This window comes from Echinops telfairi, unplaced genomic scaffold, assembly GCF_000313985.2.
Source record: "Echinops telfairi isolate 266 unplaced genomic scaffold, ASM31398v2 ScPeMD7_7469;HRSCAF=8507_1, whole genome shotgun sequence".
NCBI classification, from domain to species: domain Eukaryota; kingdom Metazoa; phylum Chordata; class Mammalia; order Afrosoricida; family Tenrecidae; genus Echinops; species Echinops telfairi.
Window position 1 is genome coordinate 109,671,114 of NW_022111373.1, and position 27,306 is coordinate 109,698,419.

The 27,306-nt window shown below is 40.7% G+C and overlaps 1 protein-coding gene across 1 annotated transcript in view; it reads left to right on the forward strand.

The window, feature by feature from the left end:
• MROH2B (maestro heat like repeat family member 2B) overlaps window positions 1-27,306 on the forward strand; it is a 95,396-nt gene that overhangs the window by 34,778 nt on the left and 33,312 nt on the right. The window contains exons 12-21 of the mRNA XM_013008393.2: window positions 1,631-1,753; window positions 2,807-2,920; window positions 6,708-6,864; window positions 6,983-7,023; window positions 7,648-7,789; window positions 8,307-8,350; window positions 12,258-12,365; window positions 19,106-19,222; window positions 22,025-22,132; window positions 23,655-23,807. Of these exons, the coding sequence (XP_012863847.2) occupies window positions 1,631-1,753; window positions 2,807-2,920; window positions 6,708-6,864; window positions 6,983-7,023; window positions 7,648-7,789; window positions 8,307-8,350; window positions 12,258-12,365; window positions 19,106-19,222; window positions 22,025-22,132; window positions 23,655-23,807 (1,107 nt within the window). The remainder of the gene's footprint in view (window positions 1-1,630; window positions 1,754-2,806; window positions 2,921-6,707; window positions 6,865-6,982; window positions 7,024-7,647; window positions 7,790-8,306; window positions 8,351-12,257; window positions 12,366-19,105; window positions 19,223-22,024; window positions 22,133-23,654; window positions 23,808-27,306) is intronic.

Here is a 27,306-nt window from a genome sequence, read left to right on the forward strand (position 1 = left end):
GTCCACCCTCATCATTCCCTAGAAAATCCTGCCTTTCCCCTGCCGAGAGATTTACCAACTGCAGGTCATGCTGGTGGCCGCCCAATGCTAACATAGAGGGGAGGTGGACACATTAAAGGTCATTCTTTTCTTTACACCCTACATTACAGGAGTTAATCATTAAAGGATTAAAAAGTAGCTTTCTGTCCCTAGCGAATCAGTTTGATAAGCAAATTAAAACCAAATTGTTAATAAGTGACAATGCAGGTTCATAATCTCTTATCCTGAACCTTGAGATCAGATATATTTTAGAATTCATAGTTTTATAAATTTTTTTAAAATCATTACTACCACCGTAGTTCACCATTAAATTCATTACTATTTCTGCAATAAAAGTGTAAGAATATAAACTTTGTATAGACCAAATAAAGCTAATAATGGCTTTAAGTCAGGTTAGGTCTTTCCATCAAGTGAATTGGAGCCAAATAAGGGATGGGGAAAGGGAATCCAATGTTCAACATCTGCTGGATTTTCAAATTGTGGGTAAATACTTGCGGATATACTTGAATATGCTATCATCATCGAGGACCTCGGAGTGAGGCCATAGAGTTATCTGTACCTTGTGCACTAAAACTGCCGGATGGCTGCTGAAGAATTCCGAGTGTCGCGGGGAAGGTATCTCCCTGGGGACGTTCTTATCGCACCCCAGCTGTGGCCCTTCACACGTGCCTTCACCTGCACCGTCTGCTTTAATCTTTACAGTCTTGTTCTCCAGGGTGGTGAATAAAATGCAACACTTGACATTTTTTGGTTTTTGTTTTTAAACAAAACAGCATTTTATTGTAATAAAATCTGAATGTTTTCAACCATTAAAAAAAATGTGATGCTTTTTTGTGTTAGCCCAAGTTCCCAAATTTCATAACATATAGTAAGAGGAGATCTGTCTTTGGGTACTTGGAAGAAGATTTTAAATAGAGGTTAACATCTTTAAAGGTCTTAAAAAGAGTTTTAATGATAACTTTTAAATCAATCATAACCTGTAGCTTATCACATATTTATTTATTTACAGTAAACAGACCAGTCAAGTTATACTCCTGTTTATAAAAGCTAGGGAGCCATGGTGGCCTAGTGGTTATGTATTGGACTGCAAGGTCAGTGGTTCAAAACTGCCAGCTACTCCAGATGAGAAAAATGTGACTTTCTACTCCCATAGAGAATTACAGTCTCAAATACTTTGGAAAAGGATATCAATATGGTTGTACAACACCAAGAGTCTAATCAATGGCACTGAATTATACAAGAAGTTGTGGAATTGGAAATGTTTTGTTGTGAATATTTTTGCCACAGTTAGAAAAAAATAATAATTACATGAATACAGGAAGAATAAAATGTTCTAGAATTGAATATGGTGACAATTGTACAACCCTTCTTGATATGATTGAATTACTGAATTGTATGACATGTGGATGAGTGCTAATGAAACTTTTTTTTCTTAAGTTACTGTCTCAGAAACTCAACAGGAGTTGTACCAAACTCTTTACATGGTGTTTGGTTATGGAAGTTGGATGAAGGACAGGGTTAAAGAAAAAGCGCTAAATTTCTGTTATGCCTAACATAATAAAAGTCTGCAAATATGTTTTTCTGACTGCAGGTGAGAAGGTCTGTTCTCCTCCTGATCCAAACCATGTGTGAAAAGAGCTACATTGAACCCCGGGAAGGGTGGCCTCTGATTGATTATGTCTTCACCCAGTTTTCAACCTCCAACAAGAATCTGGTACGGAAAGAGGCCCAAGTGAAGCATTCTGTGCACTAGACTCCATAGCTTATCCAATAACGTATTTAGAGGTTATACTTCAACCTTATTAGTTCTATTGTTAGTTTTTCAGCCTTAAGTTTTCTCAGTTCCTTTTTACTGATAGCACTTCTAAATTATACAAACACAGACGGAACCATTTGTCATCTAATCTACTCCAATTCATGGTGATTGACCTGTTAAGAGACCAGTGCTCTGTGGGTGTTCAGTGTTAGGTTTTTTTGGAAGTGGGTCACCAGGCCTTTCAGAAGCACCTCTGCTTGGCCTTGAACCTAAGTCAAACATATTTGTTACAGCCAGTGATTCTATAATAAGCACAAGGCATGTTTAAAAAAAATACCATTTTTATTTTCTGAAGGATGAGGCAAGTGGTTTTCAGAGGCTGGGGTGGGGAGGGGGTAGTAGAAGCACGGAGAGAACGGAATGCCTGAGAAAGAAACAAGAGAGACCTATGCTCGTCCACTGGTGCCATCTCCCTGCAGACAAGCAGGCTGCCAAGCAGTGTTTCAGAACTCAGCATCCTAGCAAGTTCACCACAACGGCAATCACTGTCCACCACACTAGGAGGCAGTATCTTTGAAAAGGTTTGCCCAGAGCAGATTGCACAGGCCTGAGGAGTATGGAGCCCTGGGGGTGCTGGGTGCTGGGTGCTGGGCTGCTGACTGTAATGTTGGTGCTTCAAACTCAGCAGCCACTCAGTAGGAAAAAGATAAGACTGCTCCCTAAGAGGTCTGTAGTCTCAGAAACCCTATTTAGGACCTGGCGGACTGTGAGACAAAATTCCCTAGATGGCACGGAGATTAACTGCTGTTCCAGAGCCCTCACCGTTTTTTGCTTTTCTATGTTAGCCGTGCCTCCAAAGGGCCTGGGGGACGAAGACCACTCACTTCCATGAGCCCCTCCAGTGGAGGGCCTACCACCGCCACTCCAGATTCTGAGAGCGTATTCAAGTAAGGTCCCAGGGGAAAGGCATTCAGGATTGTTAGCAAGTGATTTGTTTCATCTTTCTTAAAGGAGAAATTAATAAAATCTAGCTCTCATGAGGACGAAAAGGGGGAGAAATGTGTCCAAGAAACCAGCCTCGAGGTGCTAAAAACCTTGGACCCGTTGGTCATTGGAATGCCACAGGTAAGGATATTTTGTCACCACTCACAAATGACTTCGGGGTAGACTAAGAACAAAGAGATGAGATCTGAGGTCAGATGCAACTCCTAGAACCTGAAGCTCGATGGTGTACTAGAAATGCAAGCAGGGAAGGGCATGAAACGTGCTCACCGCACTGGGCTTGGTGGGTAAATATGCATGGCAAGAAAGAGGGAAAGTCCAAGTGGACTCCAAAGTTCCCATTAGAATAAGGACATTTTCAAGAGATATGAAATATACTGACTAAAGAAAGTGGAGGCGTTCCAGATCCTCAAATACTCAAAGCGGGAAACGCAGCACCTGGAGAAGAGGAACAGCAATAGATTCTCGACCTTGTCCCAGTGGGGGTCCTGGAAGAACGTCCCCTGCCCCCTTGCAGCTTTCAGAAATACATGGGACCTTTTGACTGGTCTCACTGACAAGGGACTTACTAGGGGCACTTGTACGTGCAACTCAGGGTTCTACCATAACCTTCAGTGCCCGGAATAGTCCTTCACAATGTAGAATTCCCTGCTCAAGATTCTAACAACCTCACCATGGGAAGCACTGATCAACAGTCACTACATCAAGCACCTGAATATGGGTATGCTATACAGTGAACCCTCGTTTATCGCGGTTAATCGGTTCTAGACCCTACCGTGATAAATTAAATTCCGCGAAGTAGGATTCCTTATTTGTAAATCAAATATTTTCGTAGTTAGAGCATAGAGGACATGAAAAAACACCCTTTAGTCACCATTACACTTGTATTACCCAATTTATTAAACGAAAAAGGGAAAATACAGTGAAACATTTTGGACATTACAATTATCATTTATTATTTATTATATTATTTATGGTATCAAGCGTGTACAGTATGAGCCAATCAGTGGCAGTAATGACAGAGCATGCGCTGTTACGCAAAAACCACGATAGAGTGAAGCCGCGGAAGTCGAAGCGCGAAGTGGCGAGGGTTCACTGTACAGTAATTTAGTGGCTATGCTTCATCAGAGTTTCCGGACTAAGAATAGACCAGAAAGAAGGAAGAGAAGGTCCAATTCTGAAAAACTGCCCACTGAAAACCACATGAACACCCCTGGAACATTGTCTGATGGCGTGGTGGGAGATGAGCCCCTCCGATTGGAAGGTAGGCAAAATACGCGCAGGAAGCGCTTTCTCCTCAAAGAAGAGTCCATCTTCGCTTTCTGGATGCAGCAAAGCTTTCAGAACCTTCACTTGCTGATGTGGCACCACTTAAAATGAGAAGACACTGTGGAAACATGCATTAATAATTAGAATTCCAGAAATAGAAATCTATGAAAAGTGGAAATCAAAAATGAAATGAAACTCATAAAACGTCATACCTTACACATTACTGAGGTGATCTGGACTGTTATCAGCCAGTTTGAGTTGGACAATCACATGGTTTACTGTGCATGAAAAATTAAAGAGAAAAAGTGTCACATTCGTTGTTTAAAAGAGAATTTCAAGATCATCTTGAAGTACAATATGATCTGTAATAGAATAATATTTTCACATGCCTGCAAGGAATACCAGCTAACATTATCATTATTCAAATGTACATGCCAAACACGGAAGGCAATAATGACTAAATTCTACCAATTTCTTCAGTCTGAAATTGATGCAATAATCAAGCAAGATGCATAAATGACAATGCATCGGTGCATTGACAATGCACCGGTAATTACTGGTGACTGTAATGATGATGTTGGGAACACATAAAAGAAAGCATCTATACTTTGAAAATCTGGCCTAGAGGATAGAAATTATAATCAGATCACATGACACAGTTTTGTGAGACTAATGATTCATTCACTGAAAATACTTATTTTCAGCAACATAGACAGCAACTGTACACAAGCCCTTGAAATATGACATACCTGGGAATCAAAATGACTACATTTGTGGCAAGAGGGGATGGAGAAGCTCAATATCACCAGCCAAATCAAGGCCAGAGACGAACCGTGGAACAGACCATCAGTTGTTAATATCCAAATTCGGTTAAAGCTAAAGCAAACAGAAATAAGTTCAGAAGAGTTCAAATACGCCTTTGAGAATATCCCACGTGAGTTTCAAGAGCAAATGGAACACGTTGAACACTCTGAACAGACGTGATGTGCTGCTGGCTGACCTCAAGAACACCATGCATGAATAAAGCGAGATTGCTACAAATACAGAAAAGCAAGAAAAGAACAAAATGAATGTCAGAAAAGACTCTGAAACTTGCTCTTGAAGTTAGAGAAGCTAAAATGATAAGAAAAAATGATGAAGTAAAAGAGTTAAGCAGAAATGTTCCAAAAACAGCTTGAGAAGACAGAAGGAAGTATTATAATAAAATGTGTGAAGACTTGGAGTTACAAAGCCAAAGAGAAGAATGTGCAAATATCAAGTTGAAAGACCTGGGGGCGAAATTCGAATCTTGGGTTAAGATATTGAAGGATTCTATGGGCAAAATATTAAACAATGTAGGAAACATCAGAAGATGATGGAAGGAACGCGCCGTCACTGCCCCAAAAAGAATCGGTTCATATACTACTTTGTCAAAAGGTAGGACATGATCAAGAACCCATCGTTTTGAAGGAAACAGTCCAATCTGCACGGAATGCATTAAGAAAAGCAAGGCTCCGGGAATTGACTGAATATCAATTGAAATATTTCACCACACTAATGCGTAACTGGAAGCACTCACTCAACTATACCAAGAAATTTGAAAGATAATCAGGTGGCCGACTGGCTGACAGAGTTCCATATCTCTGTCCATTCCAAAGAAAGGTAGCACCACAGAATGCAGGAATTATTGAAAAATATCATTTTCACATACGAGTCAAATGTTGCTGAAAATATCTTACAAACAATTGCAGCAGTATTTACAGAGAGTTCCCAGAAATCCACGCACTATTCAGAAGACGGGAGGAGAGGTGTGCATCAGGGTTATATCCTTTTACCACATTTAGTCACGCTCTATGCTGAGCAAACGAGCTGAAAAGCCGGGCTTTCCTTTGCTTTTTCTTTTGAAGACCAGTCATCGGACTGCAGTCGGATATGGCCTGTTAGCGACCTGCGATGTGCAGGAAGCACAACCTTTCTCGCTGAAAGGGAAAACAACGTCGGACATTTTCTGGTGAAAATCAAAGACCTCACTGTCACTATGGATTCTGCTCCAACACAAAGAAAATGAAAATCCATAAACTATACCAATAGTTTCTTGTCTAAAGGGAAAAGATTGACGTTGTCAAAGATTTTATTTTACTTGGATTCACAATCAACATTTATGGCAGCAGCCGCCAAGAAATCAAAATATGTATTGCAGTGGACAAATCAGCAAAGAATTCCCCTTAGAAACCAGGATGGTGAGACTTCTTCTCGGGCACTTTGTGCAGCGTATCAGGAGAGAACGGCCCTGGAGAAGATCATAGTGCTTGCTTTTATAAACGGTGAGTGGAAAAGAAGACGCCCTTTAATGATAAGGATTGATCGACGCAGTGGCTGCAACAATGGGCGCTTCCGGACATGAAAACATTGTGAAGGCGGTGCAGGACTGGGAAGTGTTTCCTCCTGATAGATCTAGGGTCACTATGCGTCAGACCAACTTAATGACAAGAACATGCCGAGATTTTATTTCATCATTTCCTTGACTTTCTTTTACTACGGACGTAATAAGAGCAAATGAGAGAAACATTTCTGAATCAGAGAAAACCACATAATGAGGACCAGAGGGAAGTAAAGAGAAAAAAATAAACAATCCCTGTATCTTGCCTTGTGTTTTTCACAGGTGCTATGGCCAAGACTTCTGACGTTTGTGGTACCCGCAGAATATACAGGGACTCTGAGCCACCTGTTTAATATGATCAGAACCCTGATCATGGCAGAGGAGAGGAAGAACTCGAGTGACGCTGAGTCCACTGCCCTTGTCGTCTCGACCGGAGCTGGTTTGTATATCCGCAAACAAAGTACACTGTTCTCTGAGGAGACACTGACCTCATCTCCAACTCCACTTTGAATTTCTCAGCCCCCACAGCACTAACGAAAACTGTGTTCTCTTTCTAGTGAAACTTCCTTCGCCACAACAGCTGCTGGCCAGACTTCTGGTAAGTGAGTTCCAAAGAATGAACCTGGGGCAAATATAAGCCCATACAGACAATCAAGTTCCAAATAAATACTAGTAAAAATTACATATGTATGCCAAATAAAAATGAAACGACATATTAAATCATCTCCTGCACCAATGACAGCCAAGAAGATTGATTATCTTCCCACTATGAAGTTACTTTTGAACTTTATAAATGTTGAAACTAAGCATGGACTGAACCTGATCTGTGGTCCATTCAGCTTCCATATTTATTAATTTGATTTTTTTTTTCTTCTCTCATTTTGGCCTCTTCTGTATCTATGTACTCCAGCACTATTTCCACATGCCTTTATTTAATTAATATCTGAGTATTGTACTTTTTGTTTATTTTTGGTTGGTGTCTCCTTCTCCTCCTCTTCCTCCTCATCCTCCTCCTTTATCCTCAGTGAAGGGGCAAAAATAAGAAGCTGAGATGTGTAAATATTAGCATGGTTCTAGAATAAGTCAGAATCAACTGTGCTGATTTACTGGAAGACTCTCCAGTGCGGGAATCAAGAAAATTCAGGACAAAGGTCAAATAAGAAGGCAGTTGGGTCTTTTGAATACCGCTGAATTGATTAGCACTTTCTGTTCCATCCTTCAGGTAATATCTATGCTTGCCAGTTTAGGGAAATTGGTTGGGGCTGGTGCAATAGGACTTTTGAAGATACTTCCTGAAATCATTCACCCCAAACTGGCAGACCTCTGGAAAACACGCCTACCCGAACTCCTGCAACCTCTGGAAGGTACAAGGGAATGGGTTCAGGTCTTTATCCAAGGAATGAGACTCTTATTGCTTGGGAGAAAGCCATTATTGTTTACTTTAGACAATAAAAACAGTGCATAGGATATGCAAGTTAGTTATCTAGATATTCCGCTTGACTAGTTTCTATTTCTCAGCCCAACTCGCATACGATCAGAGGGACCCAGTGGATCCCACCCTCAGGTTCTTCCTTCGTTTTTGCTCCTGCCTGTCTTCTTCCTGCCGGTGGTATTTTCTAGAAGGCTGTTATTACTCATTCGGGTTCAAATTCTTAAAATAAGGTCATTTCAGTACTGAGTGTTTTAATTAACAAGAAGCCCAGACTATCCCCCAACTGGCCCTTCAAATTTTGCAACACTGTAAATTTCATAGGAAATGGTTTGTCTATATAAGGAGGAAGCATGATGAAATGGAACCTCAACATGCACAGTCTCGCAAGGAAAATTTGAGAGTGTGTGTGTGCGTGTGTGCAGTCATTGAATCAGATTTTCTCTTTCTAGGAAAGAACGCTAGCATAGCACTATGGGAAACCATGCTGCTTCAGGTAAGGGTGCCTTCTAGATTAATTGATGATGATGGGGTGATGAAATCAGCTAAAGTTACTCATCTTAACTAAAAGGAATTACATTTCAAAAGACGCTATTCCACGTCCCCTCTGACCACAGACCAGGGATGTGCACAGCCTTACTGTCATGCAGAATTCATTGGAAAGGGGACTGCTGAAGATTAAATGAGGTGAAAGATGGCACCCTATCATTTAATCTGCCTTATAATCCCTTTGAATCTTTCTATTTTTTAATATTTTCTCTTTCTTTTCAGTTGAAGCTTCTTATCTGTTTGTTTACTTTTTTATTGTTGTCAGTTTTTTAAATGTTTTCCTGTATATTAAATCCAAGATATGTAAAACAACACACATGGTAACTGGATTAATGGTTGCTTGGGCGGATGGCAGGGGAGATTGGGGGGAAATGAGGAGCTAATAGCAATATGTACAAGATGAAGAAAATGTTCTAAAAACTGATGAGTGGTGGTGATTGTACACTCTTCTTGATGTGATCTAACTATTGAATTGTCTGATATGCGAATCACATGCCAATAAAATTGTTTAAAATAAAAATTAATGCCTAATACATCAACAAACGGCAGTATTCAATGTTTCCTTTTCTTGGAAGAACTACTAGAATGTTAGAATTGTTTAATGACTATACTTTTATAGCACAACTTGAGCAAATAACCTTGAGTCTTCAAAAGGCTCTTTGATGCCTTTAAGGTAGTTCTGTAGATTTCTCTTCTTAACATTTTTATCTGTGCCTTCATTAAGACTCTAATTTTCACCTGGTTTCCTCTAATTCCTACTGCTTTCTCTTCCCACTTGTAAAATCACAAATCTTTCTTCTGTATTCCTAAACACGATTGTTTTTCTTTATAAATGAGCTTCTTGCTGTCTTTTCCCTGATATCTAAAAGTAACGTGCAAAAAATGTTTTTAAAAATTAAAAACATTTTGATCCTTTTCCAGAAAATAATCTTCTCTCACCCATAAACTTTATGGACTTAACACCTAACAGTACCACAGAGCCCAATCCCAGAAATGGTAAATTGTAAGCAATGGTTGGATATTGGCAGCCTGTGTCATCCAAGGATTGTAAATAATATAATTCAAATCTAAAGAAGGGAATAGCTTTAGAGCTTAAATTATGAGCCACCTGGTTTCCAGAGGCTCTGGATGACAGTGGAAGCCCAAAATCCATTTGCAGGGTCCACACATGGATTATGCCTCTACTGAATCCCTTCTAACCATAGTTGAAGGATGTAGAAAACCCTGTTATCAGGCAAAGAAGATTGCAAAGTTGATTATCCCAGATGTAGTTAGGTTAAAATATTAAAAATGTAATATCTCATCATTTGATCTTCCCTTTGACCCATTTTAAAGCTGCTTCAGCTAAAAAAAAAAGAACAGTAACAAGGAAGTAAAACACATGAATTAAGCCCCTGGAGACTCCCCTCTGACCGTGGACCAGAGATGTGAACAGCTTTGCAGACATGCAGAATGCACTGGAAAAGGGACTGTTGCAGATGCAGTTAGTTTAAAATGCATTGCCCTGTCATTTGATTTCCCTTATGATCCATTTAAGTTTGTTCTAGTTTTTAATATTTATTGCTCTATTTTTATTGGAGTTTTATTTGTTTCGCATTGTTATTGGTGTTAGTGGTTTTTTTATTATTGTTTTCCTGCATTGAAATCCAGGATAGATAAGTCTATAGAGATAGAAACTAGTAATTGGATTCATGGTTCCTTGGGGGATGGCAGGGAAGGTTTGGAGGAAATGGGGAGCTAATAGCGATGAGGATAAGAATGAAGAAAATGTTCCAAAACTGATTGTGATGATTGAACAGCTCTTCTTAATGGTGAACTTTTGAATGGTGTGATATGCGAATCATATGCCAATGCACCTGTTGGGAAGAAGGGAAAAGTTGGATATTGGCTCTAAAAGGATTTCAGGAACCTATAAGGAAGCCACGGAATCCATGGACAGGGAACTTTTAGCAGCACTTCATCTTCCAGACCACCTACACTGAAATACCTAAGGTTCCTTCAAAATATCCTGATCGGTAGCCTTTCCAGAAACCACCACCTCCTATCTCAGCTCCTCCTAGAAACCAGATCTCTGAGGTTGGTGCTCAAGAACTTGCATGTTTAAAAGGTCCCCACACGTGACATTTACCCAATATAAACCTTCACAACCACTGCTCTACCCTCCCGATCTTTTATTCTAGGGTCCACTCCCCGTCCTATATCCTTACCTCTTTTATCGTCTACCTTCCTCAACATTCTCGCCCTAGTTTCTTCTGCTACCCTTTTACAATAGCCGTTTTCCCTAGAAATTAAGGGTTATTTCCTTCCCTAACAAGAAATTTTAAGAACAATTTCCTGCCTAGTCCCAATCTTGAATATGGCTCTAGTCTTCTATTTCCTTAACTTTCTTTCTTTAAGATCTTATACTTCTTTTGTATAAAGAACCATTAAATAAATACATGCAAACTCTCTCATTGCCCTCAGCATTCATTGTAAATTAATTGTAAATTTATAAATTTAAAGTAGTACAAATAAATGTGTAAGAAGTTATTATTTCTTGTTATTTTGAAAATTGCCATGTCATTGACCTCCAAAAAGATGAAAACCTTTTAAACTTACTAATTTGTTTGTTTCTTTGTTTGTTCAACATGATTCAGGCTCAGGACTATTGATCAAACTAGGAATATTTAGTTACAAAAGTAAAGCCATGACACTATCCATCAAATTGGTTGCTTAAGACATTTCGTTTTGTTTTACTTTATTTTTGCAGTTATGAGGTTTGTTAGAGAAGTTAATAGGTTACAATTCAGGACCAGAAATTCTCAGGATACAGTTCTTTGGTCAGGATAGCCTCTTCTCAGCCACTCCCATAGCCAGGTTTCTCTTTGGCCCTAACTAGGCCCTTTGGCTTGGCCTCTGCCCTGCTTGGACATTGTTACAAAGCTCTTTTAGCACTGCTAATGAAAGCCCAATGGGCAGCACACTTCACCATAAGTCTCAACTCAAAAGTACTTATCTCAAGCTTTGTGGTTAAGCTAACTCAGCACTCCCAATTAAGTGCCTGAAGACACCTTATTCCGAAAGCAAGTCTCTTGTCTAAAGGCACTCAGCAAGACATTTAATTTTGATATTCTGAAAAAATTCCTCCCCATTTTACCAAAGTATTTAACAAAACAAACTAATTAATGGTTTTTTAGTCTATTTGACCTTGAAGAGCATTAACTTCAATTGTAGTTTCAACTAGGACGTACTTCTATTTTGTCTTTCATGGATTTATGTTTAAAGTGGGGAAGAGATGAAGGCACTGATATAGAGCTACATCTCTTCCTCACTTCGGGACTATCTTATTATCCCACATTTCATGTTTATGTCAACAATAAAAGATCTACTATCTTGCACATTAACAAAGCATGACTGGTAGTAATAAACATCAAAGTGTAAGGTGAGAATAAAGTTGCTTATGATGTTTAAGTTTATGTATCAACTTGTCTAGGCTATGATTTTCAGTAGTTTTTAAGTTCTGTAATAATGCAATTTGCAGTTGTGTAATCTAATATGGTCATCCTTCATTTTTGCATAATACCAATTTTTATGTAACAACCTGGTCTTTGGACCCTTACCATATCAATAAGTGAAGATTGGATATATTTCCAAATTCTGTATATGTTACTTTTAATGAGAATTCAGAACATAATGCTTGTGAAATGACTTTTAAAATAAACTAAGGAAATTTTCCAAAGTAAGCAGTTCTTTTATGGGGAGAAAGATACTATTTAATATATATTTGTATTCTTTAAAAATAATAAAAGTGTATCAAAGAAAAACACATTAAATTAACACATTAAATACATCTAACTTCCACTTCCTACTAATAGTTGCTCAAAGAAACTTTATGGAAGATCGGTGATGTGGCCTGGACCATTCAACTGAGTCGCGATTTCAATCATCAAATGGCAGGTTACAGCAACACCTCCACTGAAAAGGTTGGTTTTTCAATTAAGGTTTCTCAAGCCACCTTAGCGTTTACCTTGTGCCCCAAACTGGCTGCTCAAATGACATCTTATTTATACTACAACTAAAAGGAGTGAAGAGTGATTAGAAAAAAGAGTTCCCCTTCTCTTAAACTCATTTCCTCCAAGTTGTGTGCTATATCTCTCAACAGCACATCTGGCCAAAACACGCTCATGTGACCACATCTATATGCAAGGAAGAAGTGAAGCATCACATTTACAGGCTAGTCACTCCTTTAAAGAGTTACAGTCTAGGAAAGCCACAAAGGTAGTAATCCACTCTATTATGCACTGAGACTGATAACAGGTATATTTCTATCCCTGATCCATAGTAAGGGTGGATTCACTGGAGGCTTAATACACATGGGAGACCCTGTAAATAGGTTTGGGTTTGTCATTGTCATCCGTGGCCTTCTACAAACCAAGTATTCCAGATTAAACCTCTAATATATTCTCTCTGCAAACCAGGAGTTCAGAATGTATGCACTAATACCATTCTTTCACATCATGCTTCTATGGTTTATAAATGTCCCTTACTCACTTTAAAGGCATCATTGTCATTTTACTGGAGAATATTATAGATCAGCCCCATGGGGGATGGCAATTCTATTGGTAACTCACTACAAATTCATTAACATTGAGTGCATTGTGACTCATAGTGACTTTTCAGGACAAGGTATAATTTCCCAGAGGTGGGGTGGGGGTGTCCAAGACTAATTCTACTGGGGTTAAAAAAAAAACTCCTCTTTCTCTCATGGAGCATCTGATTTTGAACTGCTGACCTTTTGGTTAGAAGCCCAAGATTTGCCCACTATACACTACCAGGACCAATAGGTAACTTTGCACCTATTATCAGGAGAGCCCAGTCCCAGGAGAAGGACATCATGTGTGATATAGTGGAGGGGCAGCAAAAAAGAGGAAGGGCCACAGTGAGATAGATTAACACAGTGTCTGCCACAATGTGCTCAAGCATAGGAATAATGTGTTTCGTTCTGTTGTGAATGGAGTCGCTATGGGATGACACTTAACAACAACAGCACCTTACAAGGGCTCCAATTCTATTGATGTTGTTGTGCCCATTCCAAATTGTGCCTCTCTAGTTTGCCAAGCATAATTTCATTCTCCTGGGATGAGTCTCTCCTGATTACATATACAAAGAATATAAGACAAAGTCTTGCCATCCTTGCATCTAAGGAGCTCTCTGGCTCTACTTCTTCCAAGATGGATTAGTTTGCCTTTTTAGAAATCCATGGTACTTTCATTATTCTTCACCAGCACGACAATTCAAATGAATTGATTCTTCTATGGTCTTCCTTATTCAAGGTCCAACTTACACATGCATAGGAAGCAATTTAAAAAATAGTCACTGAGGTCTTAAAGCCTTGGATTCAAACAAGCAGCCATCTAAGTGATCAATCAATTAAATCTACACAGAAGAAGCACACCAGCTTGCATGATCCAAAGATGACAATTAAAAACTCAAAGATGGTGACGAGAAAAGTATTAGAGCTAAAAGTATGAACACTCAATCTGTAGAAGGCTATGGATAGTGAGACCCAAAACCCGTCTGCAAAGTATAGAGTCAGACTGGGCTGCTGGCAGGGCCACAATAGCCAAAGGCAAGAGTCCCTAAACAGCCTTCCTAGCAGGAAGAGGCCATTGTAATCTTTCTTATGCTGGATGGAACTCAATACTTGGGAGTCAATCTCGCTATAGACATGACCTGAATTTTTACTGTGTGCAAGCATGTCTTAGTTGTTCCATGACAGAATTTTTTCCCCTGGCTTTTTGAATATTAATGGAGTCCTTCTTCCACTGATGGATTATTTGCATTTTTATCTTTATATTAACATGATCTTACCCTTACCACTTTAGAAGAAAAAAATATATATATATATCATGGCTTGGATCAGGCACACGTTAGTCCTCAAAGGAACATCCTTACTTTTCAATTTTCTAAAGAGGTTTTAGGCAGCAGATTTACCTAATGCAACTCATCTTTTGAATGGTGCTACCATGAGCAATGAGCATGCTAGCAAGACAAAATCCTTGACAGCTTCAACCTTTTCTCCATTTAACATAATGTTATCTATTGGTCCAGATGTGAGGATTTTAACCTTCTTTACATTGATTTGTAATCCATTCTGAAGGCTACAAGTGTTTCGAGTCCTCCTCACTTTCAGCAAGCAAGGTTGTGCCATCTGCATAGCTCGGGTCGTTAGTAGTCTCTCCTCCAATCCTGATGCCACGTTCTTCTCCATATAAGCCAGCCTCACTGATGATTTGCTCAGCATAGACATTGAACAAATACGGTGAGAAACCACAACCCTGACACACACCTCCCCCGATTTCAAACCATGCTATATCCCTTTGGTCTGTTGGTACAACTACCTCTTGATCGATGGACAAATTCCGAATGCGTATAATGAATTATTCTGGAATTCCCATTCTTCTCGAGCTTATCCATAGTTTATTGGCCACATAGGCAATGCCTTTGCATTGTCAATGAAACACAAGTAAATATCTTTCTGGTATTCTCTGCTTTGAGCAAAGATCCATCTGACATCAGCAATGATCTGCGTTATTCCATGTCCTCGTCTGAATCCAGCCTGAACTTCTGGCAGTTCCCTGTCAATGTACTGCTATTATCGTTAGATGACCTTCAAGAAAAATGTACCTGTGTGCAATATGAGTGATATTGTTTTGTGGCTTCAGCATTCTATTGGGCACAAATATGGATCTCGTCCAGTCAGTTGGCCAAGTAGCTGTCTTCCAAATTTCCTACCATAGGCAAATGAGTGCTTCCAGTGTTTCATCAGCTTGATAAAAACATTTGTATTGGTATTCCATCAATTCCTGGATTCTTGTTTTGAGCTAATGCATTCAGTGCCACTTGAAATTCTTCCTTCAGAGCCATTTTTTTCTTATTCATATAACTGATCATATACCTCCGCCTTGTTCGTGGACCTCTTGAAATGGTGGAATGTTGACTTTTGGTACAGAGACTCTGTGCATTCTTTCCATCTTCTCTTGAGGCTTTCTATAACCTTCCACATTGTATGCATCCACAAATGTAGGATAGCACCAAGATGACAACAAACTTATGCTTTTAGGCCATACAATCTGCAAATCAAGCAAAGCGGTAGAAAGCCTGACTAGCGCCCATTCACCACGCACCACCCTCTCTATGTGTGTACCTCAAAACACACTTTGACACAGGACAGCTCACTTCAGCTGGGAACAGATTTCCAAGAGTGGGTGGTGGTTTGGGGGGCAGGGGGGCGAAGATGCCCATTGAGTGGCTTCCATGAAAAATGTGATGTGGTCCCCCAAACCAATAAACGTTTCTACCAGAGTGATGAGATACTGATGGGAAAATCAAATCAGGATGAGAGAAAGGACACGTACACATCTCAGAGAAGGCAAGTGCATTTCTGTTAGTAGAAAAAGGGGTGGGGGGCCCAACTTCCCAGCAGGGAAAAAATAATAACAATTCTTATACACACCCCAGGTTCTGTGTAAGGGAAGCGTCTGCTCCAAATAGGCACATTGAATAGGGTTCTACACGGGCCCTGGGGATCCAGGCCAAGTGTTACAGAATACTGGGCTATTGAACCCTGGATTTTGAGTTAGACAATATACTCTACAGGCTGTACCAGAAGTATGTGATGTAGAGATTCCACTAGGTGAACTGAGCGCTACCTCAAACACCTCTCAAATACAGTCTTTTGGCCCAGAGACTCAAGGCTGAAACGTCGTAGTATGTGAAACGTAGAGCACAGCCACACCAAGAGTACTGAACTGTCAGTAGGTGGACGACCATTAACTCACACTTTTAATGCTCTAATTGCTTTATTAAGATAAGTATTATTCTGGCAGATCTAGGTCTCATTGTCATTGAATAATTATTGTAAGTTTTTTTTTTTTAGTAGAATCTTTTTTTATTCAGAAAAAAACCCAAAGTTTTCCAACCACACACAGGAGAAGGGATGGGTAGGGGGAGATGTCTGTCCATCCAGGCCCAACCCCTACCCCATATGGTTTTGGCAGCAATAAGGGGTATGGGGTAATGGCCCAAAAGATAAAAATGGTGTTTGTGTGTGTATGGAAAGGGTGTGTGTGTGTGTGGGGGGGGGGGTGTTGCAAAAGCAGTGGGAAGTGGTGGGGGAAAGGGGAAGATGAGGTCAGTACTGGGAACACCGCAGGTGGGAAGCCATTTCATAACATTCCTTGTTGATCCAACCACCATGGACACCTTCTTTAGTTTTGGCTTACCATCAACTCCCATTGTTATGTAAATATTATCTAGTCAGGGAAGTGTTTAATCTTTACATGTCAAGAATCCATATATTGTGACTTGTAGTTAGCCCACACTTGATTAATCTTCTTTTCTCAATTGTGTTTTAAATACATTACCATGGCCTACATCAATGCTGCTCTAAACATATGCTCCAGGGAGATAATCAATAATGTTCTCTAACATAAAATGACAAAGTTGTCCCTAAGGTGAACTAGAGTCATATAGAAAACCTAGATATAGGAATGGACTTTGGCTTTCACTTAATCCTGACTCCAATCAAAAAACAATTCAATACATGCCGTCATGAAGGAAACACAGAAGCTATGGGTGCTACAGCAAAGTGTGGTGAAGAAACTAGATGGTGCCCGGCTATCCAAAAGAATAACATCTGGGGTCTTAAAGGCTTGTTTTCAAACAAGTAGCCCTCTAAATAAGGCGTTAACTAAGCCTACAGGGAAAGGGCACACCAACACGCATTATTCAAGGATTGTAAATAATATAAACCAAATCTAAAGAAGGGAATAGTATCACAGCTTAAACTGTGAAATTCTAGTTTGCAGAAGGCTATGGATGGCAGTGGTACCCTAAAATGCCTTCAAAGGATCTACACATGGAATAAACCTCTGGTGATTTCCCTCTGACCATAAAGGGTGAGAATAATCTGGTGATCAGGCAGAAGAGTACTGTAGAGACAATTAGTACACTTGAATGGCAGATATAACTTGACTGGTTAAAACCTTAGTATTTGATATCCCTTTTGACACACTTTGAGTTTAATGTGGTTTTTAATATTCTCTTTTTTTCCAAAATAAGTTTCATCTCTTTTGTACTTTGTGATTGTTGGTAGCCTTCTTGACTCTCTGTTATGTATTTTTGTGTTTTTCAGTGTATGAAACCCGGGTGGGTGAACCTATAGAGTTAATAACTATACTAAGGTTTCCTGGGGGTGTGATGGGATAGGTGGTGGGGAGGGGTATCAAGAAGTCAAAGAAGGAACAACATGTTTTGAAGCTGAGTGTTATAGTAATTGTACACTTCTAGGTATAACTGAACTATTGAACGGTACGATGTCTTCATTATGTACTAATAAAATGGCTTTTTAAATAAAAGAATTACCTCTTATGAATTTTGCTATTATCTCATCTCCACAAGAATGTAGAAAAACATATATACAGATATACTTGTATACATTCAGGCATGTGCTGTGCTGTTCCCATGCAAAATACTGCTGGGCTGCCCCACTTTCAAAACCACATGTGTATGTCTTATACGGCTTCTAGTGAGAGCGGACAAGAATGCAGGTCCTAATCACCTTTCCTTCCCTCCCAACACTAATAAGTGAGCTAAATGAGGCTGATCTAGTGAATCCAACATTGTCGCCACCTCTGAGGGATGTGGCAGCCATCCAATGCCTGCCTGTGTCCTCACTCTGCAGTACTCTTGCCTGGAGAGATGGCCTTCTCTAATTTACTCAGATCCCCTTACGGGAGACACACTAAGTACACCTCACGTGGCTGTCATTGACCCTGACACTGCTCTGGGTCCACACTACTGACCGATTCACCCTCTTCTTGGGAGGAAAATAACCTTAGAGCTTACTAAGTATTATTTGGAAACCATAATAAAATCTCCTAAATTACAAAGTAAGTATATTTTAGAGGTTTGACTATCTGATTAACTCATCTTCAAAATAGCCATATTTCCACTGAGCATGTATTAGCTGCCAGAGACTGCTCGCTAGAAATACTATGACCCTCTGCTATGAAGAACTCCTGGCCTGACCACAGAGACAAACATGACAACAAAACTTGATGCTCAGGAGGCCAAGGCTTTGAGAGGGCACAAAGCAGGGAGGTGTGCAGAAAAGAGCACAGGTAGAGGACAACGCTTGGAGTCAGCAAACACTTTCAAGGGAGATAATGCTTGATGTTAATGGGCTACAATTAGTCAGTTATTAATCATGTCTTTTCTTCAGATGACCATTCTAACTCTTTGCTCTTTTTAACAGTCTTGTTTTCTGAGCTTTTACATCCCCTTGTCTTTTTTGTTTTAATAAATCATTTTATTGGGGGCTCGTACAACTCTTGTTACAATCCATACATCTCTTACATCAAGCGAATCTGTACATATGTTACCTTCATTCTTTTCTAGACATTTACTTTCTACTGAGCCCTTGGTCTCAGCCCTCCCTTTTTTTCCCTTCCCTCCTCCCCACGCTCGTAACCACTTGCTATACAGTATTATAAATTGTTATTACTTTCATATCTCACATCAACTGCTGTCTTCTGGTCTAATCTGAATTGAGAAGCAGCACTGGGGTCATGGTGGTTGGGGGTGAGGAAGCCTCAAGGAACCAGAGGAATATAGTGTGTTTCATCCCAGCTTTCACATCCCCTTGTCTTTTGTTTTGCAGAAATTCCTTTGGAAAGCCTTGGGAACCACTTTAGCATACTGCCAAGACACAGGCTTCGTGAGCTCACAACTTAGGGAGTATCTGATTGCTCCCAATCAACTAGGGGACCAGCGACAGGTGGGACCTCTTTTCCTTAATTCCCTCTTACAATCATGATGATTAATCCTATTCACAACTCCCACGGGTCTTATAATAATGTTTCCTTCTTCAGAATTTCCATGGAGATATTCAGAATCAGCCAATAGAATTTTTTTTAGGAAAAAACAAACAACTAGACTTCCCTGTTTTAAATATCAATACTTTATTAACTAAGCATAATTGTGGAAATGCTAAAAATTTTATTTCAATCTTTAATGGAGTATTTTGTCCCTTTGGTGTTATAACTAACTACGGCCTGCGGGCCACATGCGGCCCGCTGAGGACATTTATCTGGCCCGCCCGGTGTTTTTTTACTTCAAAATAAGATATGTGCAGGGTGCATAGGAATTTGTTCATAGTTTTTGTTGTTTTTTTAACTGTAGCCCGGCCCTCCAACAGTCTGAGGGACGTGAACTGGCCCCTGTTTAAAAAGTTTGCGGACCCCTGATTAGAGTACCACAGTGAACAACGAAATCACTGCATCAACAAGCCAGAAGTGACTTTACAGACCATGCACTTTCAGCCCAGACAAAAGACCACCGTGCCTGGGACCACAGAGGTTGCAGAAACACCTCTGCCTTTTCCCTAGCATTGCCCAAGTGGGAGAGCAATAAGAGGAAGTTTGATTTAGCAAAACACATAGAAACTCCTCCGGTTTGACACCACTAACGATACCATCTAGTACGAGCAAAAGAAGGCCTGGCGGTGCAGTGGTGACACGCTCGGTGACTAACTGAAAGGTCGGAAGCTGGGGCTCACTCCCCCCGCAGCTCGGGGACAGAAAGACCGGGGCTCTCTTCAGCAAGTAGCACCGCCCAGCAACCCCTTTGGGCCTGTTCTTCACCCCCTGGGCTGCCGTGAGTTTCGATTGACACGCGGTACCGAACAACAATAAAAGTTAAAATAAAAATATAGCATTTTGATGTGCTGATATATATAGGTGTATAGATAGGTGTAGACTATTTTTCAGGAATTCTGAAATATTTCAAGTCTTTTCCCCTACATTCAATGGTCACAGCTCACTAAGACATTACTGGCTCTTGGAAAATGCCTTTCTATTCCTATTGTTTCTCTTTTCTTGGTCAGAGACTCAGCTATCACTTAGCTGTTCTTGGCAGCATTGCTAGCACGTGTTTCCTCACTTTGACTGCTTAGTTCCGCAGAGTAGGGAAATGCAGCTGTCTCATAAGCACACAGTAAGATTCGCATCCAGGGTGAGGGTTTCACAAATTTCCTCATCTTCCTTTTTCACTTCATCTCAATTTTTTAAATATTTCCCAGACACACAAGCTGTTTTACCTAGTCAGTGAACCCTGGCTAAGGAGAGAGTTGATATAAAACTCTCTCAATCTCAGTGAGACTGAACGGCTTTTGATATCCTAACCATGACTTTTCCATTCATCGTACTCCAGGGCTCCGATTCTGGGATCAGCTCTCCCACTGACAAAGGGTCCACTCTCACTCACAAAAACCCTACAGGACAAAGTAGAACTGCTCCTTAGGGGTTTTGAGAATGCACGGCTTTACCAGAGCCCACAACATCACCTTTCTCCTGAGGAGCAGCAGGTGGATTTGAACCACCAATCTTGTGGATAGCAGCCTAACATCTAATTTTCTACACCCCCAGGGGTTCTGGAGTCAGACTGGTATTGTTGTGGTTAGGCCATCTAGTTGGGTCCCTGTGCACAACAGACCAAAACACTACGCGGTCCTGTGCCATCCTCCCAATTGTTATGTTTGAGCCCACTGGTGCAGCCATGGTATCAGCCCATTTTGTTAAGTCTTCCTATTTTTTGCTGCCCCTCTGCTTTGCCATACATGATGTCCTTCTCCAGGGACGGGTCTCTCCACCACATTCTCTCCATGTTCCCCAGGTTCCTCGGAAGGAAAATAGGGAGAAATGGAGCCCATCTGGAAGGTTATACTCAATAGAGAGCTTAGTGAGCAGTTTCATGGGAGGAGATTAAGATTTGTAACCTTGAAAACTGATGAAGGGAAAGTAATTGGAGGCTTAGTGGAGGCTGAAACTGTACATTCTGACTCCCACTAATTTCCTCAGCAGACTAAGTACAGGAACAGCACCAGCCAGGACCTTGGTGTTAGTAGTCTGATCTCTGTAGTCTTTGAGTGGTTCTTGCAGGGTTGAAGACCAAAGGAAATATTGTAGATGTCACAGATAAAACACCGTGAAGGGACTGTGGTGAAATCAGCCTGGGGCAAGAGATATGGTAAGGGGAGGGCATGGGGAGCAAGAGGTACAGGTTTTGAAAATTTAACCACTTAAGATATAATAATAAAGCTTCAGTGGTACAATAACCCTTTAAAGATGTTTGTCAATATAAGCTCAAACTCTTCTATTATCTTTCCTGCAATCCTTTATCATTCACACCCGACTCCTCTGTGGACCCCAGGACCTTGGCACTTACCTTTCCTCTGTTTAGAACTGTCCTTCCCAGATAACCATGGGTATTCTTTCACCTATGTCAGTTTTCTCCTCTATCTCACCCCGCTCTGAGGTCCTTTCTGACCCTTCTATTTAAATCGAAAACTACCCCCTTTCCAGAGTTTTTTTCTGCATAGCACTTATCACCATAGATATACCGTTTATTTACATCTACTGAATTTGAATGCTTACTTAATGACTTAACTTTAATATCACTTCCATTCATTAAGCACTATCTGGGTGCTGGATACAGAGTAGTGTACAAAACACACCATCAATTCCTGTCCTTGAATGACGGAATGGTTAAACTCAAAACCCCATGCCTTTTCTGATTTTAGGGAACAACATTCATTTTAGGATATTGTGCTGAGAGACACTTGGATGTTGTTTTAAAAGTCCTTAAAGCATTCCAGGATCGAGAAAGGTTTTTCATGAATCGATGTAAGGTAAGGAAAAACTATACTGATTTGATCAGTGAACATCCCATCTACATAGTATACTTAAGTCAAGGCCTCGTTTCCAAGGCAGCCCTCCCAAAGCTCTGCAGACAGTTCAGCAAAAAGTCTCCTCCGTTTCTGCTGAGTCCCTGGTTGGTGTAAAATATTAATGTGCTCAGCTGATAATCAAAAGTTTGGAGGTACAAGTCTACCCAAGACCCTTGGAAGAAAGGCTGGGTGATCTACTTCCACAAACCATCGCTATTGAAACCCCTGTGGAGCACAGTTCTACTCTGACACGCTTTGGGTCACCATGAGTCAGAGTGGACTCTGTGGTTACTGTTAACTCGTTTGCTTCATCCTGATCTGGAAAGTCAGGAAAATCAGAGTGAGTTCTGGATGGTGCCCAGTTGGTCCTCCTATCAGCTCTTCAAGTCTCTTGGTCAGCCTCTGCTTCCCCTGGTGGATGGGGATTTGATCAATAAAAATTAGCTATATCACATGAAATAGTGTCTGGAGTCTTAAAGGCTTATCTCTAAACAAGTGAGATGCCATCTAAGTGAGATGTCAACGAAGTCTACCTGGAAGAAGTGCACCATCATCAGTCACTGAAGGATTGGAATCCATATCATCCAAAGTTGAAGTAGGGATCAGTATTAGCGTCTAAATTGTGAGAATCCGGTGTGCAGAAAGCGATGGATGGCAGTAGAAGCCCAAGATTCATTTGTAGAACTACTTAGGAAATCAGCCTCCAGAGAACTCTCCCTACCTACAATCGAGGGAAGGGAGGAAAGTAGTCAATAGAGTGCTTGGGAGAGAGGAGTATGGAAGATCAAAGGCACAAACCTGACTTGAGCTGTTACAACTGGATTAGCAGATCCTCCCTATTATACAGGCTGGACTTGATCTGGTTTCCAAAATGTTCTGTATTTTTGATTTGTATTGTTTTGTTCAGTTTTTGTTGGTTCACCATAGAGTGTCTCAGAGGTGTTATATCAGTGTAGGTCACCCTCTGGAAGCTGTGTTAGATGCTTTTTCCTTTTTCGGTATATGAAACCTAGGATCAATGAACCTAGACTACATCAAGTAAAATAAGGGGCTCAGGGGAGGGGGATACATTGCTGGAGATGGGCAAAAGGGAGATATCATGTAGTCCATGTAGAAAAAGAATATTTGGAAACTGATTGTGGTAGCAATTGTACATTCTGCTTGATGTGATTGAAATTTGGAATGCTATGTTGTATGTATTAAATCCCAACTGAAAACAAAAATAAACAGGTAGATTAAAAACTAAAAAGTAGCCTTAGATTTTTCACAGTGCCTCTCAGTGTCTGCTAGGTCCCTGACACATTCCTAGCTCTTCAGTTTGGATGAGAAAACCTGCATGAATTTTTGACTCATTTGAATCATCCCAATATAGTTTAGTAAGCCCTGTAATGTTCTTAGAATTAGGGAGAGATTTTAAAAAAACATGAATGAAAAGGAAACCACTTCAGTCACAACTTGTCGTGTCTCCCTTCCTGGTTTTCAGGGTCTTTTTTCTGGGAAGAAGAAGCTATCCAAGACTGACGTCATGGTCATCTATGGAATGGTGGCCCTGCATGCTCCCAAAGAGCAACTTCTCACCAGGGTAGAGAAAGAAATTATGTTCCCAGTCCTGCTTCTCTACACCCAGTGCTGTCAGGTAATGGCCACCACAGCTGCCTTGATTTCTGGGCTGGGCTCCCAACCTTGGGAAACCATCAGTGTCAAAGAATTCTGCTTATACCCAATGACACAGGCGAAAGGAAACATAGGATCTGACATGTTTGGGATTAATGACATGGTAGCATAAAAGTTCCTAAAGAAGATGAACGGAGCCACTGTTTCTTTAGGAAGGCCTTGGTTAACTAATGTCCAAACACTGCCTTACCAGTTTATGTCTGACCTACGATGCCTTCCCACATAGTCCTTAGGGATTTCACTCTTGTCTTAACAATTATTCCTGGACTAGGCAGCTGGCTTATTAGGAGTTGCTGTCAGTCCATTCGGACTCGTGGTGATCCCATATGTCTCCCAGTGCTCTACAGGCCATAGGTTTTTCATGGCTAATTTTTTAGAAGGGGTTAGCCAGGCCTTTCTTCCAAAGTGCCTTTGGGTGGGTTTCCACTTCTAGCCGTCCAGTTAGCAGCTGAGCACGTAACTGTTTGCACCACTCAGAGACTACCACTCACGTATTGCTTCCTTGTAATCATGCTTACCTGCTCACCAAAGATCAGTGGTTCAAATCCACCCAGATGCACCTTGGAAAGTCTGTAGATCTGCTTCCAAAATGTTCTCCATGGAGCACATGTCTACTTGGACACATAAAGGGTCACCCGCAGTGAGTGTTGACCAGGCAGCAACTGGTTAACTGGGTTTGAAATACTAACGGCAATTGTTTCACTCTTCACATTGTCATACTTGTAAGCTAGCCACCTAGAGTACTGTCTCACAATAGAATAAGCCACTTACATACTTACAAGTGAATAAAATTGACTCAATCTACTCTGTCCACATTGTGTTGGACTATATTATTCACACACACACACACACACACACACACACATGCATATCCGTTTCCATCAGCGAGACCTGCCTTGACAACCCTCTATTAACAGTGTCCCTGGCTCAGAGCCACCAAATCAAGGTGGAACTCTTATGATCATTTCTGTTCCCAACACTCTCTTCACACCTTCCATCAGGAACTTCTACAGAAAAAATCATAATCCCCCTGCCATCGAGTCATGCCAACTCAGAAGGACCCTCTAGGACCGAGGAGAACTGCTCTGTAAATCCTTCAAAGCTCTGAATCTCGAAGGAAGCCGACTTCCTCATTTTGATCCCTGGGAGCAGTGGTTGGGTTTGAACCACCCAACTCTCAACCAGAGGCCAGTGCTTATCCTGTTGCACTACCAGGGATTCTATTCTAAAACAAAACAAAAATTGTCATTGAGTCCGTTCCAACTCCTAGTGACCCAATAGAACAGAATAGAGCTACTCCTCCGCGTTTCGAGGCTGTGCGTCATCACGGGAGCAGACGGCCTCATCTTTCTCCACGGCCACTGGAACATTGCAGTTAGCCAGCACTATCAGGGCTCAGTAGGCTTCTTCTACATATGGTCAATTCAGCCATTTTTCTGAATGGAATCGGAATAAGAATCACTTAGTGATTCTGAATAAGAATCACTTGGGGATCAAACAAAACGGTGCTCCACCAGGGATACTGATTTTTGTAGAATTCTGTAAAACAGACCTGTATTTGTTAAGGTTGTATCCAAGATGTTCATCCAGAGCCAGCTTTGGGGCGCTCTCTTTCTTCAGGGGCACAGCTGCTTCTCCCATCACATTGCCAGCATTTCATGTTGGGACTGGGACCTTCTGTATGTCGTCTTCAGTGTTTGAAGACTGATATACATGTAGGTGCTCTTGACACTCATCCATGTGTGTATGTACTAAGAAAGGAATCATAGGAGCTTACAATATTGTGGACAGAAGTATATTCTGGTATATGGTGCAGGGCAGTGAACTTCACACTTTAGAAGGTGCTGAAAATTGAAACACCACAGGAATTGCCATCTTTAAGCATGTGTCACAGTCTTTATTTTTAACATGCTTCTTAGGAAGTAATGGGAGGCACCCATCATTTAATCACCCATCATGATATACGAGAGCATAATAAAAGATAGTTCATATTACATCAACTTTTCACCAACCAATAAAGAGAACATTGACAAAAATAAAGGAGGAATGGAGATCAAGATGATTAAGATACATTTTCACAGTACAGTTGATTGTGCTGTAACATGGTGTATGTATTCCTAAAAATCACTGTGCAGTGCAAAAAACTCATAGTATAAGAGCCCAGGGATTGTGGGGGAAATTAATTAGAGGAACAACACTCAAGAACATTTATAAAGTGGCATGTTAACAACAAAAAACGAGGCGCCTAACAAAGAATAAAAATTAAAATCTCAGCAGCACAGTTTTACACATAGTACAGTAATAGCTAAGAAATACACAACTTATGTTTTTTTTAAATCTCACTGTACCTTAAACAATACATGAAGATGGATGCAAAAATGCGGAATGAGGGTTATCTGAAGTCAGATGGATGGTCCTGCTGGAGATGGATGGTGCTCCTAACACACAGCACACTGAGAGAAGAATTGATAGATATGTAACGCGTGCATGTATACTTTGAATACTACTCACGTGATTCCCCAGTAAGTCAGTGCTGATGCAAGTCAAATACTAACTCTTCATTTTTAAAATTTTCATCGTTATTGCCTTGGACTATCAGTTTCTTTACAAATCTGGTTTTTATTTCGAGGGTGGTTGGAAAACTTACATATAAATATCAGCAAATGACAACATTATATGGAGTACATATTACTAATGATAAAATATACCAAAAAGTGAATGGGCCTCCGTGCCCTTTGCTGTAACTTTAATATGACATGAAGCCACATATTGGGAAGCAGGAGCCCAGCGGCCGGAGCAGTTACACGTTTGGCTTCGATCCAGTAGGCTGGCAGTTGGAACTCACCAGCCAGTCAGTGGGAGAAAGACCCAGCTTTCTACCCCCAGAAACAGTGACAGTCTTGAAAACCTGTGGGGTAGTGCTACCCTGTCCTATAGGGTCACCATGAGTGGACATCAAGTGATGGCAGTGAGTGAGTGAGTGAGTGAGTGAGTGAGTGAGTGAGTGAGTGACTGACTGACTGACTGACTGACTGACTGACTAGTCGTATGCAGTTAGTTACTCCTCTGTCCTAATCCTGTGGGGTATGAAGTAAGCAGCAAATCCCTGACTACTAACCATCTAGTGATGCACTTCCCAGCGATCATGGTCATTACAACCCTGTGGAGGCCAGTGCTACTCAGAAACTCCTGGAGGCCCTGGGAGTCACTAATAACTCAAAGGCAGCTGGTTTGTTTGAGGGTTTTAGGTCTGTGTGGCTCAGTTCAACTGAGAGGTGCTTTCCGAATTCAGCCAACATTTCTCACAGATGAAAATCATGTATGAGAGAGCTTCAAGACATCTGTGGACAAATGCAATTGAAAGATAATGAAATATTTCCACACACTTTTTGAATCCCCCTCGTAACAGCAAGTGCCAATTTCAAAATTCTTAATATGCTCAATTATTACCTGATGTATCA